Source organism: Triticum urartu, chromosome 7, assembly GCF_003073215.2.
Source record: "Triticum urartu cultivar G1812 chromosome 7, Tu2.1, whole genome shotgun sequence".
NCBI lineage: Eukaryota > Viridiplantae > Streptophyta > Magnoliopsida > Poales > Poaceae > Triticum > Triticum urartu.
In genome coordinates this window covers 50,308,576-50,330,076 of record NC_053028.1, presented here as the reverse complement: position 1 = coordinate 50,330,076, position 21,501 = coordinate 50,308,576, and the positions used below count along the sequence as shown (strand labels likewise).

The 21,501-nt window shown below is 45.7% G+C and overlaps 3 protein-coding genes, 1 long non-coding RNA gene and 1 pseudogene across 4 annotated transcripts; 4 read left to right on the top strand and 1 right to left on the bottom strand.

Annotated features, from left to right (window-relative positions):
• The first annotated feature begins 112 nt into the window (after window positions 1-112).
• On the top strand, window positions 113-1,650 carry LOC125524083 (cysteine-rich receptor-like protein kinase 6). Its single transcript, XM_048689152.1, has one exon. It carries the CDS (start codon window positions 637-639, stop codon window positions 1,618-1,620), a length of 984 nt encoding a protein of 327 aa, XP_048545109.1. The 5' UTR covers window positions 113-636; the 3' UTR covers window positions 1,621-1,650.
• LOC125518320 (G-type lectin S-receptor-like serine/threonine-protein kinase At1g67520) lies at window positions 1,645-3,182 on the top strand (the record flags this gene model as incomplete). Its single annotated transcript, XM_048683197.1, has 3 exons — window positions 1,645-2,043; window positions 2,259-2,469; window positions 2,585-3,182. Coding segments are annotated over 3 exons (849 nt in total), but the record flags the coding sequence as incomplete, so codon positions are not given.
• Window positions 3,183-7,792: 4,610 nt separating this feature from the next.
• Window positions 7,793-10,500, top strand: LOC125520120. The gene is made up of 2 exons (XM_048684945.1): window positions 7,793-7,960; window positions 8,083-10,500. Exon 2 carries the CDS (start codon window positions 8,101-8,103, stop codon window positions 10,297-10,299), a length of 2,199 nt encoding a protein of 732 aa, XP_048540902.1. The 5' UTR covers window positions 7,793-7,960; window positions 8,083-8,100; the 3' UTR covers window positions 10,300-10,500.
• A 1,296-nt stretch (window positions 10,501-11,796) lies between these two features.
• LOC125520121 lies at window positions 11,797-13,406 on the bottom strand. Its single transcript, XR_007288481.1, has 3 exons — window positions 13,085-13,406; window positions 12,921-12,992; window positions 11,797-12,187 (listed from the first exon to the last, which is right to left on the bottom strand). It is a non-coding gene; the product is annotated as an uncharacterized LOC125520121 (long non-coding RNA).
• An 8-nt stretch (window positions 13,407-13,414) lies between these two features.
• On the top strand, window positions 13,415-16,958 carry LOC125518319 (annotated as a pseudogene).
• The last annotated feature ends 4,543 nt before the right edge of the window (window positions 16,959-21,501 follow it).

Genomic DNA, 21,501 nt, shown 5'->3' with positions numbered 1-21,501 from the left:
TCTCAGTCGACTGAGACCTCGTTAAGTCTCAGTCAATGCTATACTCATATAGTACTACAATTTATGCCAGTTCATAAGCATTTTCCACAAACTATACTTTGAGATTTTGTACTGTGTTTGGCTGGGAGGTAACCGAATTTGCCAGCTGGTTACTTGCTTTTGCCCATGTTTCGCATCACACAAGCTTAAGAGCATTTTCAAAGCATTTCAGCATAAGAAACATTTCCGAGTCAAGCTTCTAACAAATACTCCCTCAGTCCCAAAATATAAGAACGCTTTTAACACTACACTAGTGTCAAAAACGTTCTTATATTATGGGACGGAGGGAGTAGTCCATTAGCTTTACCGAACGATCGTAATCACCTTCAACTCCCCACCTCCCTCAAGGTCACAAGAAGACCTCTTCTCCTCAAGGTCACAAGAAGACCTCTTCTCCTTTGACGGAAACACTGAAACTGGATTTGTTATTGTTCTCTCCCCTTGTCTTGCATTGCTTGTAGCCATTACACAGGCTGATGCCTGGACGGCAGCAGTATTGTATTCCACGAAATTTGATTGCACGGCCTGCAAGCTGATATCATCAGATAATCACTAAACAAGTAAGCAGTCAAACCGTAAGACAGACGAGTTTTCCAAATGATGCTTATAACAAGGAAGCTGCTGGAGGGGGCAGAGCTGAATTACCTATGGTTAGCCAGAACCATGATCATCTCCTTGCTGCTTATTCTCGGCTTCGAGCCATTCGTCGCTGCCGTCAATCCACTGACGCAGATCTGCTACTACAGAGACTCCCACATGAACGAGAGCACCTACAGAGAGAACCTTGAGCTCCTATCTACTGCGCTATTCAGTAGTGCCTCATCCACACGAACCAACCTCGCCAAGGGCTTCGTCGGAACTGACCAAGACCACATATACGGCGTCGTGGTGTGCCGCGGTGATGGCGTCGTCGATGCCTGCCCCAGCTGCATCACCACAGCATTCCAGGATGTGTGGCGGGTGTGCACAAACCACAAGGAGGCGCATATTCTATACAAGGATTGCATCGTCCACATCTCCGCGAAGGATCTTATCTACGACTCTACTGTTGTGCTGAACAGGTTGCTGGTCTTCACGGACACCACAAAACACAATATGGATCCCAACATCCCCAGCGAGGTGAGCGCCAAGTACACCGATGTCAGCATTGATGGAAACATCAAGGTGCTGCTTCAAGAGACAGCCAAACAAGCAGCCTACAACTCGACGATGATGTACGCCACCGGCCGCATGGATGTCTACAGCACAATCCCGCTGCTCTACTCTCTGGCGCAGTGCAGCCTGGACCTACCGCCAAATGACTGTTGGGATTGCCTCGACAATATCAGGAGTGCGGCGAAGAGTTTCTTCTACCAGCAACGTGGTGAATGGATTGCTGGTGTGTGGTGCAATTTCAGGTATAGCACATATCAGTTCTACGAGGGTCAGCCCATGCAGCATATCACCTTGTCGGGTGCTGTAGATCCAACAATAAACATGCCGGCACCCAAGCCGGCGCCAGGGCCAGTTGATCTTCCCAGGCAGAAAGACGAGACTCCCAGCCATAAACACAAGAGTAAGCAAGACTATTTTATATGTTGAAACATTCCTTAAAACATAACCACCTATGTTTGTGTGAAATCTTTTGTTTTAGGGAATATAATAAAGGTTTTGATCATTACCACTGTTGCGCTTCTACTAGCATCATTTTTCTGCTTCATCGTTTGGCTTGGACTGGTCAAAAGGCACATAAAAGGTTTGTTAAGGAAATGCAACTGTACTCACAAATCTCTTAGGCTATTCAGATTCATATATACTTTACATCAGCATTACCTGAAAGGATTAGATAAACTCTGCCTTTTGAATTTAGGTAAACTGAGCTCACAGGAAGATGAAGAACTGGTCTGGGGAATAGGAAGGAGTCCGGAGTTCAAGCTTTTTGATTTTTCAGAAGTATCAAATGCTACAAATAACTTCTCAGATGAAAATAAATTGGGGCAAGGTGGCTTTGGTCCAGTATACAAGGTAAAAGAACACATTTATTATTCCTGTAAACAAAGAGAACAAAATGGAATAAGTTTGCGTTGATGGCTAAATTTGTACGACCATGTAGATTTTATACATGTAGCTTTAATTTTACCCAGAAGCATGGGGGATTACCAGTCAGAAGATAAGTAAAAGCACTTCTATTTCGCAAGATGATATTGTATCACTAATCAATCTCATTTGAACCTCCATAGGGCCAGCTTCCAGAAGGTTTGGAGATAGCAATTAAGAGACTTGCTTCACATTCTGGGCAAGGTTTCACAGAGTTCAAAAATGAAGTCCAACTCATAGCCAAGCTCCAGCACACAAATCTGGTTAGACTGTTGGGATGTTGCTCACAAGGGGAGGAAAAAATATTGATCTATGAATATTTGCCAAATAAAAGCTTGGACTCCTTTATCTTTGGTATTAGTTCACGTAATATCCTGTTATGTATTATATATGGTTTAACTCTGTCTGCTAAAGCCATCCAGTCCTCCCCATCTATCTAATATACATATATTTGTAAACTAATGTGCAGATGAAACTAAAAGAGCTTTACTGAACTGGAATAAACGAAAAGCAATTATCGAAGGAATAGCGCAAGGACTTCTATATTTGCATAAACACTCCCGGTTACGTGTCATACATAGAGATCTTAAAGCAAGTAACATTCTTTTGGACAGTGAGATGAATCCTAAAATATCAGATTTTGGGCTTGCAAAAATATTCAGTTCAAATGATATTGAAGGGAACACAAAAAGGGTTGCTGGGACATAGTAAGCTCTTCCTTAAGTACATCCTACTGCAAGTTAACCAAATACCAGACAGAAGTTTACTTTTTTTTCTGTATATTTTCACAGTGGGTATATGGCTCCAGAGTATGCATCAGAGGGCCTCTTCTCGATCAAGTCTGATGTATTCAGCTTTGGTGTTCTGATTCTCGAGATCATCCATGGAAAAAGGAACTCGTCTTTCCATAAAAATGGGGACTTCTTCAACCTTCTTGGATATGTAAGTATTTTCTGTATCCCATATGTAAAATTACTCTGTTTATCTGATGACCTTTATCTAATATGTGTCTAAACTCCTTCAAGGCATGGAAGTTGTGGAAAGAAGAAAGATGGCTTGAGTTCATTGACGAATCAATAGTTTCAGAGTCACATGCATCAGACACAATGAGGTGTATCAACATCGCATTGCTGTGTGTACAAGAGAATGCAGCTGATAGACCCACCACAATAAGCATGGTTACAATGCTAAGCAGCGAAAGTATAGCCCTGCCTGAACCTAAGCATCCAGCATATTTCCACGTAAGGGTAACGGATGAAGAGCCGCCTAGCGCTAACGATGTGACAATGTCTGCTCTACAGGGCAGATAATATCATTCTGCATGATGTCGTTGCTTTCCTGAGGGGGGCTCCTTCTGTTTTATTAACACTAAAGTTGAGACAGAAACAGAAACGTGCCTTTGGTTAAGAGCGTGTAATGAAAGGGAAGACAATCTACTCATGTTCAGACAGACAAAAGGATGGCTACTTAGTGTGCATAGTGTAATGTTGAATCATAACCGGGCGCCTTGGTTGCTAATTACTCGTCGACTTCATGTTCGTGAACGATGAATTGTGAAGTACAGTGGTTTCTGTCTACCTTTTGTGTAGAAATGGTAATGCTTGCCTACAGAAGTACAGATAAAGGGGTAATGCAACGGTAGGTTAAGATTATTCATCCAACAACAGAAGCTTTTGTACTAGTACTGAATGAAACCATAAGCATAAGCATCCACAGAGCAGAGCAAAGGGCTATCTGCACTGAATCCTTTTTTGACAGGTATTTTTACTGAATCGATTCAACGCGGTAGTTCCAGTCCCCTAAATAACAACAAAAAATTCCCCGAAGCTAACCTCGCTTGACGGATCGATCCGAGTAAAGGGGAATCGCGGGCTACCTGTCGGGCACCTTCGGAGGAGGAGGCGGGGAAGACGCGAGATGCCTCGCCGCCGCCTCGATCTCGGCACCGCGTCGGCCTCCCAGGGCCGTCGCCGACCACCACCAGATCCATTGCGGGGCAGCCGCCGGAGGTTGCTGCGGCGGCGCTACGCTGGTCGCAGCGCTCGCGCTCGCGCCCGCTGGGGTGGAAGTGGAACAAGCGAGGGACAGGGAGAGAGAGAGAGAGAGAGAGAGAGCGCCCGCTGGGCTGGGAATGGGATACAGTACATTATTTCACCTGTATGAATGAGAAAAAAAGGATATTTGGGAAGCGCTCGAAGTGACCAAACATCATTTTCGTTGGCATTCTTAGGCAGAGATTGGAGATAGTCTGCAGCTCTGCCATGGCCTCAGCTGAGACAGGAAGATAAAACAAGGATGCATGAATCCAGTGGCAAATCTACACAGAAAATGGAGGACGGGCTCAAAATTTACGCAAGCCTGTATCATGTGAATATATGTTGGGTTGGGCTGGCATGTGCCTGTGTTGAGTCTTGGGGTACTCCCAGTGCTCCAATGTCAAAAATATATTTTTAATGTTTCAAAAAAATTTGAAAAATATTGTGTACGTTCACAATGAATGTGGCTACAAGCCCTAAAAATTCCAGGTCCAAATTCGAAACACACACCGAGAAACAAAAATGTGAAATCTAATATGAATAGTGTAAAGAGGAGACAAAAGCAACATTGATACTATTCAGATATGGATTTCTCTTTTTTATTTCTCAATGTACATTTCGATTTTGGACCTGAAATTTTTAAGGGATGTAGTGATATTCCTTATGAACATTCTTATTTTTTTCGTTTTTTTTGAAACATTTAAGAATCCATTTTGACATTGCAGCACTGGGAGTGCCCCAAGGCTGGGAGCACTGGATACTTTCTGGGGAGGGAGTTCAAGCCTGCTAAAGCCCCCTAGTAGATTCGCCCTGCATGAATCCATTAATGAACTCTCACACTACTAAAAAAACCCGCACAAAGATTTTATCATCCAAAACAAAGGAGAAGAAACTTGGGAATATGTCCCTGATAAGTGGAGTGGTAAAACCAAACAGAGTCCAAGAAGCAGACCAGGAGAGAGCAGAGTCACCCATATTAATAGTGATAGATGAATGTGATCTAAAAACCTCATTTACCTTGAGAGCCGTTAGCTCTCTTCGAACAAATGGTGAAAAAGCACGAGTTGTGGTGAAGCGTGGCGGCTATCAGAGCAGTGAGGGTGGGAAAAAGTGCGGGGTTTGGCACGGAAATAATGTTGACCACTTCAAATGCGCTCGTTTCATCTCACTTTTGGGTAGACCGAGGATGTCGGAGTTCTACTAACGGAGATCCAAACTCCTGCAAAGCCTTCTGATTTGTTTTCGGTTTGTAGGTAAATAGATGGATAGACAAACACTTCCGTGAAACAATATGAATCCGCGTTGAATGGCAAATTGTGTTCGAAAAGTTTCATCTGAATGTTTATGGACGTTTTGGGGTTCGGGTCGTGTTGGAGATTCCCCGAGGTTGGCGAAGTAAACCATGTGAGGGTATCTTCAACGCTGATCCCCAAACCGGTCACCGCATCCGTCTGCGGACTGGGAAGAGCAGTGTCGAGCAGTCCACGACACTGATGCGGGAGCCAACAATCCAACGTCATACATTGGAAACCAGATTTCAACTAGACAGACGAATTACATGCAAACCGGGCGATTTTCAAATAAATTGAATGAAAGCATTTACAATTTGGAAATACTTCAACTAAATTATAGCGAACTAGGGCAGACTATTCTAACTGAGTCTATCACCGGTCACGGCGAAGCTCCATTATGACAGCAATGTCTTTCTCATGGCTGACAGCCTGCTCATCAGACTGTCATGAGCGCCAGAGGAATATGCTTCAGCGAAAGGGGAAAAGTTGTCTCAACTTTGAAGCACATATCAAAGTTGTTTGTGGGGTGAGGATGGCGGAGGAGGGGGAGAAGACGGTCGCAGTTGCGTACGCCCCGCGAAGCGGGAAAGTCGCCCGCTGTGTAACTTGATGATGCGGTGGTGGTGGCCTTGGCAAAAATGCTACACTTATAGGTGAAAGCCTACGCACTGGACCTACGCACTAGTCCCCCCCCTTGCTTTTAGCAAACTTCTCCTCGTGATTTCAACCTCCACCTATTGGTTTTCTCCACCTCAGTCCGTAGATGAATTCCGTACAATAATTTCCGTAAGTGTAGCAAAGTTGACCTTGGTGGGACCCATTTGCTAACCGTGAACTCGGAGGCGACGACCTGAGACATCCACGGGTTGACCCACGCGGCTGCACGGTTGAATTATATTGAATCTCACCTACCACCTCTCTCTCTCTTCATCTCTCATCTCATCTCCCTTCTCTGTTCCAGTAACGGGATATCACATTGCAGCCCATGCTGTAGAAGAAACGAGGGCTTGCCGCGAGTCCGCGTCGTGGTGAGCGGGGCGGCTCCTGGCCGCGGGCTCACGGCGAGCCGATGTGCACGGTGCCCTCCGCCGCCGCCCACCACCAACACTCTCTCTCGCCCAGAAAGTTGTTGGGTAATCGATCCGTCGCAGGCAACCTTCAGTTCACGCGGCTGAGCTCCATTCATCGCAGGCAAGCTTCGATTCGCCTGTCCCCCTTTCTTTTCTTTTTTTTCCCATTTTGATCCGTGCCTGCTATATGTGGATTTTGTGACCACTTCAAAGAATTAATAGCACGAAGTAGCTGACTAGCTGGGACTACTAATTACAGATGGAGGAATTATTTGTTTGCTCGTTCTCTGTAACAGAGTACTCTTGTACGTATATGATAGTGTAATTCCTGAATCAGTTGCTAGATTTTTCTTTTTTTGCGAGGAAAATCAGTTGCTAGTTGCTACTCCTACATGCCAGAAATACACCGCAAGCAGATTACAGAGATCACAAAACACATTTTATTATAAAACAGTGCCGAGGTCTATGTAAACTTGTTAGGACAAAACTGAAGGAAAAAGTTCAACATTTATGACATCAAATGAGTATAAATATGGAACTATACTTCAGGATGAGTCTGATGATACCAATTTGTGATCGTAAATATTGGTGCTTTATCTAATATAAACTTAGTCAAATTTAAGATGGTCTGACTTTAGCACAAAGCTAAATGTGTTCTCATTAAGACAAGTGGTACTGTCCCCGCAAAAAAAAAAGACAAGTGGTACTGTTTTTTTGTCCCTATATATGCTCATTAAGTAACTACTCCCTCCGTTCCTAAATACTTGTCTTTCTAGGCATTTCAACAAGTGACTACATACGGAGCAAAATGAGTGAATGTACACTCTAAAATATGTCTATATACATCCGTATGTAGTAGTCATTTGAAATGTCTAGAAAGACAAATATTTAGGAACGGAGGGAGTAGTAAGGAGGGTTCAATACAGTTTATCGTAGGCAAGTTGGTTCAGTTTAGTGAACAGAAGGACACAACAGTATTCCTTCCCCAATCTATTTTTAATACTCCCTCCGTTCACTTTTATAAGTCGTTTCAGACAAGTAAAATTAAGCTGTTTTACATAGTGTCTGAAATATCTACAAAGCCTTATAAAAGTGAACAGAGGGAGTACTGTATATGTTACGCACCGGGATGTTGATGCCTCACGCGCTGGAGCAAGTGATCATTGGACCAGATCCCCAAGGAAGAAGCCTATTCTCATCTCACCAACTATTTATTCAGAAGTCTATTCTCTGTATTCTTCCTCCTTCCTCACCCCAACTCTCCTTTGTGTCCATCCAGATTTGTATCTCCAGTTGCGACTCCGAACTTGAGTGAAATTCATCCTGTGATATCGGGAATTAGGAGAAGTGATTGCTGCGTGGAATCAGGTTCATAATATACGAGCCCGTCTTCATCAACCGGCAGTGCTTCTCAAAATTACTAGTCATTCACCGACCGGCCTTCACAGTATGTTAACCAGTACTTCATCCTAATGTCTCTAGCATGCAGATATTACTAGTGTATCTAGTAGTAGTCGATGATTGCATATATGATCTCTGTGTATTGTAACCTCGATCATTTGTGTGCAGGAGGATTATTTATTGGGTATGGCTGGAATTTGGATGGACAAGGCGATAGAGGACCGAATGAATCTATGGCTGACCCGGGTCTTGGTCATTGTGAGCTTCACGGCGCATCTTACCCTGGCCCTACTAGCCGGGATCCGCCGGCGTAGGCACTCCGGCGTGTGGAGGTCTCTGGTGTGGTTGGCGTATTACGTGACCGAGATAGGCACACCAATCGCCCTTACCAAGGTGTTCATCGACACCGCATCTGTGGATACCGAGCAGGAGCTCAAGGCGTTGGTCGCATACAGAGAGCAGCAGATGTTTGCGTTCTGGGCGCCGTTTCTGCTGCTCCACCTTGGTCGCCCGGACAACATCACCAGCTACGCCTTGGAGAACAAGGGGCTGTCGCCGACCCAGAAGGCCGTTCTCATCCTTGCAATCGCAGGAGCCATCTGTGGCTCATACAAGCAAAGATTTATGCGCGGGGATGGGGCTCTGCGCGCCGCATTCTTCATCATGCTCTTCTTGGGTTCCTATAAGTATGTGGAGAGGGCAGTTGCGCTACGGCGAGCTTCCTTCGACAGCATTCGCCGCTCAAACCGGAGGAAGATGTTGAAGCAGTTCAGTTCTAAGGGCAAAGCCCGAAAGCAGGATAATGATAACGCCCTGCTTGATGCTCACGGCCTTCTGGGCGTCACCATGGGCGCCTTCGCTGACTATCAAGTCGACTGCAGGAGGTATGTCCCATCTTATTCTGGTTGTAAGGATGTGAGCAAGGTGGTTGAGATGGAGGTGTCACTCATGTACGACGTGTTATACACTAAGGCAAGCGTGATCCACACATGGGGTGGCTACATCATCCGTCTGGTCTCGCCGCCCGCCACTGCCACGGCGCTCTATCTCTTCCACAGTAAAGACGGCCAGGCGATGGAGAGTGCAGATCGGACGATCACATACACCTTGCTTGCTGGTACCTTGTTGTTGGATGTGAGATGGCTGCTCAGAGCACTAGGGTCCACCTGGACCTATGCATTCTTGCTTGATAGTACAGATCAGGAGGATGGAAGCAAACAAGGGCTGCTTCTGGGTCGCCTCCGCTGGAACCTCCTGGCCAGTTTGCTGTGGCTGGGCCGCCTCAAGAAGGCAGGTCATCGTCGGTCTGTAAGGCATTCATGGTATTGGCTCCGTCGCCTCCTGGTCTCTCTGGATCCGTCCCGGCTCCCACTGAGAAGCGGCCCAAGTGGCCACAGGTTGTTGCCGGGCTCGGCAGTCGGACAGCACAACTTGTTGCAAGAGTGCAGTGCTCAGGGTGGACTGGAGAAGATGATCTCTTATTTTTGCGCTGGACAGGGGAAGAAGAAGATTGATGTCAAGGATGTCTTGTTGGAAGTTATGTGTACATATCTGGTGCTGGAATTGGAGACAATGGCTTGGATGCGTCCCACGGGGGAAGTTGATGATTATATGAGGACTAATAGCAAGAAATTAAATTTCCAGAAGAACATCATCGCGCTGCACGTCGCCACGGACATTTTCCTCTTGTGCAGGACAAAGTCCCAAAGGAGAGAAAGTAGAGCATCAGCCAAAGACGAGAAGAAGATCCGAGCGTTGTCAAATTACATGATGTTCCTCCTCGCGCAACGCCAGCACATGGTATTGCCACCGGGTGACGAGGCCGGCGACTACAAAAAGGCCTGCCTCGATTTGAAGGAAATATGGCGTGAAAGAGGAGGAGCCAGCGGTTCTCTAACAACCCCAAGAGAGACCGAGCTTGCCAACATCCTTCTGAAGATGAATGCAACCGAGGGCAGTAGGTACAACACTGAGGGCAGTAGGTACAACACCTACGGCGAATCAAGTCTCCTTTCCGAGAGAAACGAAACTCTTGCGCTTGGTGCTGGCTGGGCCTTGAAGCTGTTACATCAGCTGGACCCGGCAGCAGATTATGGACGGCATCAGACGCGGGTCCAAGACATTCACAAACTTGAAGACTTTATTCCGGCATTCACTGATGAGACACAAACCGTAATTGAACGGTACAGGGACCGCGGGGAACGATGGGAACTCCTCGATTATATGTTGCAGCTCATTCTCGTTTCATGGGTACGTCTTCTCAGCTTCACGTCCGGCCAATGCAGCAGGGATTCCCATGCCAAGCAGCTCAGCCGCGGCGGTGAGCTCTTAACCATCGTCTGGATGATGAGTCGACACAAGAATATATATATTCCAAGCCAATAAAATGACCAGCATCGTATATCCTCTCTGCTCACTATTAAATTTTTCGGCAGTATTATTATTGTCCTGGTGTAGAAGTAGGACTCCTGCAGATATATCCGAATCTGCTAATGTAGTTGTCACTTGTCAGGCCTATTCTAAATTGAAATTTCCGTTATCTATTATCCCTCTTATTACTGGAATCGCACCGTGAGCTTATGTCTTTGTCTGGCTTGCTGGCCATATCGTCTTGTGTTCCTGAGCAGTCATTTACCTTCGGACACGGTGACATTGTGTTTTGTCAAATCTTTCGCCTGACCAAAAAAATACTTAGGATTTCTTATTGTACTGATTGAACTCGACAAATTCTTGCTCTACATAAGCAAAGGAAAAGAACTAGGCCTGTCGATACTGGATTTTACCATAGTTCCAGTTCTAAAAAAGACTGTCAATTTGTAATTCGTCACATCTTCACCGTGTGATGAACTTTTTGTTTCTTTTATTCTTACTTTTCCATCGGGTCACTCTAGATTTTCTTTTTACCTTCTTCCCGTCACGAAGCTCTGTTCTCTTCCCATTTTGTCCATATTTTCCATCAGAGCTGTTCCTGTCCGTTGTGTGGTGCTCAACTCAAGCAAGTATAGGAGTGGAAGTTTCAGAGCTGTTCATGTCTGTTTAGTTTTTTTAGTGCTAAACTCTTTGCAGTAACTGCTGAACTATTTCTCTGTATGTGTAGCCATGCCATGGTACTAATCTTACAATCTTTATCTGTGTTTGCGCAGCTGTAAACATGTGTTGGCCTACTTTTAACTGTTACCTGCTGGTACAATTAGAGCCTGCAAGATGCAAGTTCCCATAACCTGTTGGTAAAAGCACTTGAGTTGGCTCATTCTTGAATAGAGGACCTCCTATTTGACGCTTATTTCGTTAAATTGGAGGGCAAACACATAGGCATGCGAGTGGGCTGGCCCATTTAGACGTGTCCAGCTATTCCTTCTTAACTGGGTGGCGGGAGTTCTTTAGCGTTTTTCTTGGTCCGCTCAGTTTTTCTTGGTTCGCTCAGTTTTTTGGTCTCTCATATTTTTTTTACAAGTTCATGAAATAAACAGCTGATTTAAAAAAAATCTTAATGAACATTTTTAGTTACATAAACATGTTTTAAATGTAAATATTTTTAAAAACTTGAGAACAAGGTGGATATTTTCTGAATAAAAGTGGGCATCTTAAAAAACAAGTGCGAATATTTTAGAAAAAATGCGAATATTTTAGAAAAAATGCGAATATTTTTTTTATAAAAAATTGTGATTTTTTTTAAATATGAACATTTCTTTAGAGTATGAATACTTTTTAAAGTGGACATTTTTTTCAAAAGACACAATAATATTTTTTTAAAGGTGAAAGTTTCTCAAGAAAAGGTGATCATTTTTGAAAATTTGGAAACATTTGTAAAGAAAATAAAATCATTAGAAAGAAATAAGAATGGTGGTTCCAAAGAGTTGAATTTGGTTTGATCCCTAAGCATGAATAGCCCTAAGTGTCTCCGTAGTATTGGAAGAAAATCTTTGAAGGTACCAAGACTCAAAGAAAGTCATATGAAGATTGTCTAAAGAGGGAATTTTGGATAAGTTTGGCTTCAGATCAGTTGTTGGAGTTCAGGTCAAAGTATTTGCTAGTGCCCGCCCTGTTCATAGCATGGTCGACCAGCATCATCGTCAGCGGCGCCGGGCCACTTCCTCTGCCCCATTCTTCAGGAAATCATGGAGGACCCATGCGTCGCCGCCGATGGGTACACCTACGACCGGAAGGCGATCGAGACATGGGTGAGCATGAAGGACAAGTCGCCGATGACCAACCTCCGGCTGCCGAGCAAGAGCCTCATCCCCAACCACTCGCTCCGGTCGGCCATCATGGACTGGAGCTCCAAGAACAGATGATGATGCACACAATGTTAGATAGACAGACCTTGTGCAGAAATAGTCTTTGGAAATATAGCTTTTGTGTTGCGTTGTGTAGGTACACCGAAATGTGTACGTGATTCCTCAGGAAAATATCAAATGTGAATAAACAAAAATTCACGCTTATCATTTACTTTTCTTTACATTAAAATTAAAAAATCCAGTAGGGAAACCTACTATTATTCTCCTAAAAAACATTTATTTTCCTGAGGTGTACCATTTTGCAGACTTGTTGAGATATTTCAGCTATATATATACTACTATATATATCGAGATGCATGTGCATGTGATTCCTCGCCATTTGGTTGCCAGCTTCTGTACATATTGTGCAGAAAAAGAAGAGGCCGCACTGGCCACTGTGGAATAACACCAGGTCCATTCATATATACGACTAGAATTCAGACGCTATGAAAGCCGGCAACACGCTACATTTTCAGCTTTCAGCTTCGACCAACAGCATTATTGTTTCAGGGTCATTCACAGAGCTCGAGCTAAAGATACCTGGCAAAACTTAGTTAACAAACTCTGCTGCATGATACGTATAATTCAACCAAGTTTACCTACTTCAGGTTTTCAATGTCTTGACAAATGCCAGCATCGCAGAAGCTTAGAGGATTTTCAAAGCATTTCAGTGTGAGAAACAATCTTTCTGGATCCAGCATCTAATACAAGAGATGGCCCATAGCTTACCGAAGTGTCGTAATCATCTTCGGGTTCGCTGCTCATTCAAGGCCACAATAACAAGACCTCTTCAACCTTTGACTGAAACAAAGAAATTGGATCAGTTCCTTTTCTACGTTTTGTTCTCTCCCCTTGTCTTGTGTCGCTTGTGCTTTTGATTACACATAGCTTACCAAAGTGTCGTAATCATCTCCGAGTTCGCTGCTCATTCAAGGCCACAATAACAAGACCCCTTCAACCTTTGACTGAAACAATGAAACTGGATCAGTTCCTTTTCTACGTTTTGTTCTCTCCCCTTGTCTTGTGTCGCTTGTGCTTTTGATTACAGAGGCTGGTGCGTGGACGGCTGCAGTATTGTATTCTACGCAAGTTTATTCTAGCGGCCTGCAAGCTAATGTTATAACTGATCACTAATTAAGTGAGCAGTCAAACCATAGGACAAACAAGCTTTCCAAATGATGTTGATAAGAAGGAAGCTCTTGGAGGGGCCGAGAGCTGGTTACCTTTGGTTAGTCAGAGCCATGATCATCGTCTTGCTGCTCCTTCTCGGTTTCCAGCCATTTGTCTCAGCTACTCTATTGGTTTACCTCTGCAACGTTAGCAACTCCAGCATGAACAATAGCACCTAGCTACCAAGGCAACCTTGAGCTCCTATCCAAAGTGCTATCCAGGAGTGCCTCGTCCAAACAAACCCTCCTCACCAAGGGATCCGTCGGAACCAACCAAGACCGCACATACGGCGTCGCGGTGTGCCATGGCGACATCGCTGGCCTCACCCCGGCCTGTCCCAGATGCATCGCCAGAGCATTCCACAATGCGTGGCGGTTGTGTGCATCCGACGACACACATATCCTGTATGAGGACTGCATCGTCCACATCACTGCCACGGACCTTATCTACGACTCCAATGTTGTGCTAAAGAGGTTGCTCATCTTTGCGAACCGCGAATTTGAGGCTTGGGATCGCATGCCCATCGAGGTGAGGGCCAAGTACACTGAGGTCAACATTGATTACAACATCAAAGTGCTGCTTCAAGAGACAGCAAAACAGGCAGCGTACCACTCGACAATGAGGTACGCCACTGGCCGCATGGATGTGAACAGCACATTCCCGCTGCTGTACTCTCAGGCGCAGTGCAACCTGGACCTGCCGCCGGGTGACTGCTGGGAATGCCTCTACCATATCCAGAGCACGACCAAGAGTTTCTTGAACCAGCAACTCGGTGAATGGATTGCTGGTATGTGGTGCAATCTCAGGTACAGCCCGCGTCCCTTCTATGAGGGCCAGCCAATGAAGCAGGTCACCTGGTCAGATCCAACAACAAACATGATGATACCCCAGCCAGCGCCAGGGCCAGTTAGTGTACCAAGGCAGAAAGATGAGAATAAGCCGGTTGTTTTGCCCGGCCCGAAACACAAGAGTAAGCAACAGGTTCTTTTTCCCCAAAAAATAGGTCGTCTTCCTTTTTTTTTGTTCTAACAAGCATTTGCATTATCTGTATCTATCTACTATTTTTTCTCTCTTTACATTATTCCAGTCACATCTTTATGACCCTAAAATTGACTATAGTAAAGCATCCTTACAGTGCCAGGTCACCTTCAAATGGTACCCATCATACTCAAGCGTCGAGTTAAATGAAATTATACACTTGGTGGGTCTATATTTCTCTAATGGTATAGAGTAGATCTAAGGTAGAACTGACTGTAATAATTTCTCTAATGGTATAGTGCCAGTTGACGAATAGGTTAGCGTATGAAGAGTGAGCGGCTTGTATGAGTTATGCATATACAGCACCTTCGGATATATAGATCTAATGGCCATGACTTAGTTTCAATGACATTGAAGGGCATAATCAATTCATCTGGCTGATTGCTAAACATTGAGCAATGCTTCAACTTGCAAACTTACATTCGATGCAACATTAGATTCTATTACATGTCAGAATATTCTTCAAAAATAACGAAATAAGTCCACTTTCAACCCACTTTTCAACCTTGAGATTCGAAACCGTTTGTTTTCAACCCTGAGCTCCAAAACCATTTGTTTTCAACCTTGAACTGCTGAATCTTACTACTGTGTAATACATGCAAAGAATTTTCTAACGAACTAAGTAACTAACCGCCTACCTTTGTCATGAAATCTTTCATTTTAGGGCATGTAATAAAGGTTTTGATCATTACCACGGTTGTGCTTCCACTAGCATCATTTTTCTGCTTCATGATTTGGTTTCGATTGATCAAAAGGCATGTAACAGGTCAGTTACAGAAATGCTACTCTACTCACACATCTCTCAGGCCATTTAGATTCATAGATACTTTGAATCAGCACTACCCGAAAGGAGTACATAAACTCTGATTTCTGAATTTAGGTAAAGTGGGCTCACAGGAAGATGAAGAACTAGTCTGGGGAATAGGAAGGAGTTCAGAGTTCACATATTTTGACTTTTCACAAGTATCAGATGCAACAAGTAACTTCTCAGATGAAAATAAATTGGGACAAGGTGGCTTTGGCCCAGTATACAAGGTAAGAACACATTTATGCATGTAGACAAAGAGAAGAAACCTAGCTTGCATCAATAGCTAAAATTGTATGACGCAGTTGATTTTATACATGTACCTTTGACTTTACGCAGTTGATTCAAAGCCTTTTATTTCGTAAGATGGTCTCACTGATCGAACTCTTTTAAACCTCCACAGGGTCAGCTACCAAAAGGATCGGAGGTAGCAATTAAGAGACTAGCTTTACAGTCAGGGCAAGGTTTCACCGAGTTTAAAAATGAAGTCCAACTCATAGCTAAGCTCCAGCACACAAATTTGGTTAGGCTCTTGGGATGTTGCTCTCAAGGAGAGGAGAAAATATTGATATATGAATATTTGCCAAATAAAAGCTTGGACTTCTTTATCTTTGGTATTACTTCTTGAGCTTCCTGTTACAGATTATGGGTTAACTCTATCTACTAAATCTATCACCCCTCCTCCCTCTCTAATATACATCTATTCTTAACTCGTGTGCAGATGAAATTAAAAAGGCTTTATTAAAATGGGAGAAAAGAAAAGCTATTATCGAAGGGATAGCACAAGGACTTCTATATTTGCATAAACACTCTCGGTTACGTGTCATACACAGAGATCTTAAAGCAAGCAACATTCTTTTGGACAGTGAAATGAATCCTAAAATATCCGATTTTGGGCTTGCAAAAATATTCAGTTCAAATGATACTGAAGGGAACACAAAAAGGATTGCTGGGACATAGTAAGCTCTTTTTGCAAATTAGTCCATCCCACACAAGTTTATTTTTCAAATACCAAAAACTAAAATAGAAGTTTATTTTTTGTCACTATATTTTCAGTGGGTATATGGCTCCCGAGTATGCTTCAGAGGGTCTCTTCTAGATCAAGTCTGATGTATTCAGCTTTGGTGTGCTGATTCTTGAGATCATCCATGGAAAAAGGAACTCATGTTTCCATCAATTTGGGGACTTCTTCAACCTTCTTGGATATGTAAGTATTTTCTATATCCAATATGTAAAAGTACTTATTGTTCATCTAATGATCTTTGTGTAATACGTGTGTAAACTCCTGCAAGGCATGGAAGTTGTGGAAAGAGGAAAGATGACTTGAGTTCGTTGACGAATCAATAGTTTCAGAGTCACATGCATCAGAGACAATGAGGTGTATCAACATCGCATTGCTCTGTGTGCAAGAGAATGCAGCTGATAGACCCACCACAGCAAGCGTGGTTGCGATGCTAAGCACTGAAAGTATGACCCTGCCTGAACCTAAGCATCCAGCGTACTTCCACATAAGGGTAACGGAGGAAGAGCCACCTAGTGCTAAAGATGTGACGATGTCTGCTCTACAGGGCAGATAGTATCATTCTGCATGATGTGATTTTGCAATGTCGCTTTGCTGAGGGGGACTCCTTCTGTTGTACAGTATAACACTAAATTTCTGACAGAAACACACACATCACGCAGAATGATACTATCACGCAGAAACTCTTCTGTGATTTTGTAATGTCGCTTTGCTGAGAGGGGCTCCTTCTGTTTTAACACTAAATTTCTGACAGAAACACACGCATATCTTTGGTTAAGCCTGTCATGAAAGGAAGACAGTCTACACATGTTCAAACAGCAAAAGATGGTTAATTGGTGTGCATAGCGTGATGCTGAATCATACGCGGACGCCTCGGTTGCTAATTAGTCGTCAGCTTCGTATCCGTGAACGATGAAATGTGAAGCACAGTAATCTTCCTGTTTACTTTTTTGTGTAGAAATGGTAATGGTTAGCTACAAACGAAGGGGCGATGCGCAGTAGGTTCAGATTGTTCATGCGATCACAAAAGAGTTTGTACTGAAACCATAAGCATAAGCATCTACAGTGCAGTTGCAGGATCAAAGGGCTATTTGTACTGAATCTTTTTTTGACAGGTATTTGTACCGAATCGATTCAACGCGGTAGTCCCAACAATAAGAAGTGCCCAAAGCTAACCTCGCTTGATGGGTCGACTTGAGTAAGCGGAATCGCGGGCGCCTTCGGACGGGGAGGCGGGGAAGACGCGAGGCGAGATGCCTCGCCGCCGCCTCGATCTTGGCACCGCGTCGGCATCCCGGGGCCGTCGCCGACCACCGCCAGATCCATAGCGGGGCAGCCGCCGGAGGTTGCTGCGGCAGCGCTACGCTGGTCACAGCGCTCGCGCCCGCTGGGGTGGAAGTGGAACGAGCGAGGGACTGAAGAGATAGCGCCGCTGGGATGGACGGCGGACGGGCGGGTGCCGCGCCCCGGCCTGCCTACGAAAACGAAAAGTCTGAACTGCACTTTGATAATATACGCCTAACTGCACGCCCTGAACCCATGGCACCCACTTTTTGAAAAAAATGCATTTTAAACACATTTTAAAATGTCGAAAAAATCAAAAGAAAATCTCACTCATACAAGTTCACCAATGTGTGTGCGCGGCACAAAGTTTTAGCGAAAAAATGTTTTTTCGTTCTGCCCCTGTAAAAAAAACAAATTTCAATGCTTCTAAATAGCGTTTTACAATGTAAATTTTTGTCTTTTTTGCATTCATCTTCAGAAGGATGTTGGCAAGCTCGGTCTCTCTTGGGGTTGTTAGAGAACCGCCGGTCCCTCCTCTTTCACGCCATATTTCCTTCAAATCGAGGCAGGCCTTTTTGTAGTCGCCGGCCTCGTCACCCGGTGGCAATACCATGTGCTGGCGTTGCGCGAGGAGGAACATCATGTAATTTGACAACGCTCGGATCTTCTTCTCGTCTTTGGCTGATGCTCTACTTTCTCTCCTTTGGGACTTTGTCCTGCACAAGAGGAAAATGTCCGTGGCGACGTGCAGCGCGATGATGTTCTTCTGGAAATTTAATTTCTTGCTATTAGTCCTCATATAATCATCAACTTCCCCTGTGGGACGCATCCAAGCCATTGTCTCCAATTCCAGCACCAGATATGTACACATAACTTCCAACAAGACATCCTTGACATCAATCTTCTTCTTCCCCTGTCCAGCGCAAAAATAAGAGATCATCTTCTCCAGTCCACCCTGAGCACTGCACTCTTGCAACAAGTTGTGCTGTCCGACTGCCGAGCCCGGCAACAACCTGTGGCCACTTGGGCCGCTTCTCAGTGGGAGCCGGGACGGATCCAGAGAGACCAGGAGGCGACGGAGCCAATACCATGAATGCCTCACAGACCGACGACGACTTGCCTTCTTGAGGCGGCCCAGCCACAGCAAACTGGCCAGGAGGTTCCAGCGGAGGCGACCCAGAAGCAGCCCTTGTTTGCTTCCATCCTCCTGATCTGTACTATCAAGCAAGAATGCATAGGTCCAGGTGGACCCTAGTGCTCTGAGCAGCCATCTCACATCCAACAACAAGGTACCAGCAAGCAAGGTGTATGTGATCGCCCGATCTGCACTCTCCATCGCCTGGCCGTCTTTACTGTGGAAGAGATAGAGCGCCGTGGCAGTAGCGAGCGGCGAGACCAGACGGATGATGTAGCCACCCCATGTGTGGATCACGCTTGCCTTGGTGTATAACATGTCGTACATGAGTGACACCTCCATCTCAACCACCCTGCTCACATCCTTGCAACCAGAATAAGATGGGACATACCTCCTGTCACTACCAGAATTAATGTAGTTGCCGACGGCCACATCCATGCCGACGGCCCCCGTAGGCACAGATGGATATATCCCGACGGCCTAGGGCAGGCCGTAGGCATAGAAAAGTCGTCGGCATATGTTGATCTACGCCGGCGGGGGCCGTCGGCATACTACCGCCGTCGGGACCTCTGGCGGTACGCCTACGGGGGCCGTAGGCATAGATGAGGCCGTCGGCTTAGACGAGGCCCGCTTACCCGGTTAGCGGCGACCGTTTGACGGCGTACGAACTATGCCGACGGGGCTAACGGCGGCCGTCGGCATTGAAATCAAACAGGAAAAAGGAAAAAAAATGAGACAAAAAAAGTATGCCTACGGCTTCGCCTACCACGAGCTACCAAAGGGCGCCACGTGGAGCCTATGCCTACAGCTAGGCCGTCGGCATACATCTGAAACTATGCCTACGACTAAGCCGTCGGCATAGCTGGCATAGATATATTGACATCCCCGATCCTGGACGCCTTCACGTCATCGATCCAAGGGCCGGGGGTCTGTGGTGTGACAGAGATATGCCGACGACATAGCCGTTGATGTAGACCTGGCCCATGCCCTCTGCCACGTCATCAATCCGCGTGCACCGCCATGTCATCGATCTGTGGCCGTGTGCGCAGCTATGCCTACGGCCTTACCGTAGGCATACCTCAGATCGGTGTGCGCAGCTATGCCTACGGCCTTACCGTAGGCATACCTCAGATCGGTGTGCGCAGCTATGCCTACGGCATTACCGTAGGCATAGATACGGTCTGTGGTGTGGCAGAGATATGCCGACGGCTATGCCGTCGGCGTAGGCCTGGCCCATGCCCTCTGCCATGTCATCAATCTGCGTGCATCGCCACGTCATTGATCCATGGCCGTGCGTGCACCTATGCCCGTAGGCATACTTCAGATCGGTGTGCGCAGCTATGCCTACGCCCTTACCGTAGGCATACATGTATTTTTTAGTATTATTTATTATTTTCTTTTTTTACAATACAAATGTGCCTTGTCTAAACAAAAATCATACCCCAATGGTATATCGATTGCCCCCCTCATGAACGTCGCTGCCGCCGTGTCATGGAGGGGGGAACTGGTTGACATCAGAGGGAATCTGGTTAGAGGGTGGCCTTCGGGGCGTAGCTATGCCACCGAAACATCGCACGGCTCCTGATGCATGTGTGAAAGTGTTGTGGCATGTGTAGACACCCGTCTTGGGGCTCTGTGGTGTGGCCCCCCTTCCACGGATGGCAGTGCCGTCGTCACTTGGAGTGGGAATCGTGCGGGTGCGGTAGAATCGGAGGGAATCTAGTGGTGGGTTGTGTCCAGACCGTGTTCGGGATGTTGCTATGGGCAGACCTGTCGCAACCAGGTGGAAGAGACCACTTGTCAAAGCCCGTCCGGCAAAAGTCAAAGGGCTAGATCTCCTGGTCAACTTGGATTCGGGGTGGCCTTCGGGTCGTAGATATGCCATCGAAACATCGCGCGGCTCCTGATGCATGTGTGAAAGTATTGTGGCATGCGTAGTCTTGGGGCTCCGTGCTGTGCCCCCCCTCCACGGACGGCAGCGCCGCCGTCACTTGGAGGGGGGAATCGTGCAGGTGCGGTAGAACCAGAGGGAATCTAGTGGTGGGTTGTGTCCAGACCGTGTTCGGGGATGTTGCTGTGGGCAGACCTGTCGCAACCAGGTGGAAGAGACCACTGGTCAAAGCCCGTCCGGCAAAAGTCAAAGGGCTAGATCTCCTTGTCAACTGGGATTTGGGGTGGCCTTCGGGACGTAGCCATGCCACCGAAACATCGCACGGCTCCTGATGCATGTGTGAAAGTGTTGTGGCATGCGTAGACGCCCGTCTTGGGGCTCCGTGGTGTGGCCCCCCTTCCACGGACGGCAGTGTCGTCGTCACTTGGAGGGGGAATCGTGCGGGTGCGGTAGAACCGGAGGGAATCTAGTGGTGGGTTGTGTCTAGACTGTGTTCGGGGATGTTGCTATGGGCAGACCTGTCGCAACTAGGTGGAAGAGACCACTGGTCAAAGCCCGTCCGGCAAAAGTCAAAGAGCTAGATCTCCTGGTTAACTAGGAGGCGGGGTGGCCTTCGGGGCGCAGCTATGCCACCGAAACATCGCACGGCTCCTGATGCATGTGTGAACGTGTTGCGGCATGTGTGAACTTTTGTATATACATAGATGAATGAATGTTTGTATTATGTATGCACAAAAACAGAATGTATTATTTTCCATCCCAATGATGCATGTTCATTGGTTGTTCTTTTGGATCGTTCCCAACTTGTGATATCTAATTTTTTACATCAAAAGAACTAAGCATAGATGGTTATGGTACACATTTAAAAAAATTAAGAAAATAACATCAGATTGTCAAACGATTGTCACAAAAAAATTTAACTTTTTTTTCTCCAGATTTTCTCTTATTTTAATCCTTTCCGCCCTC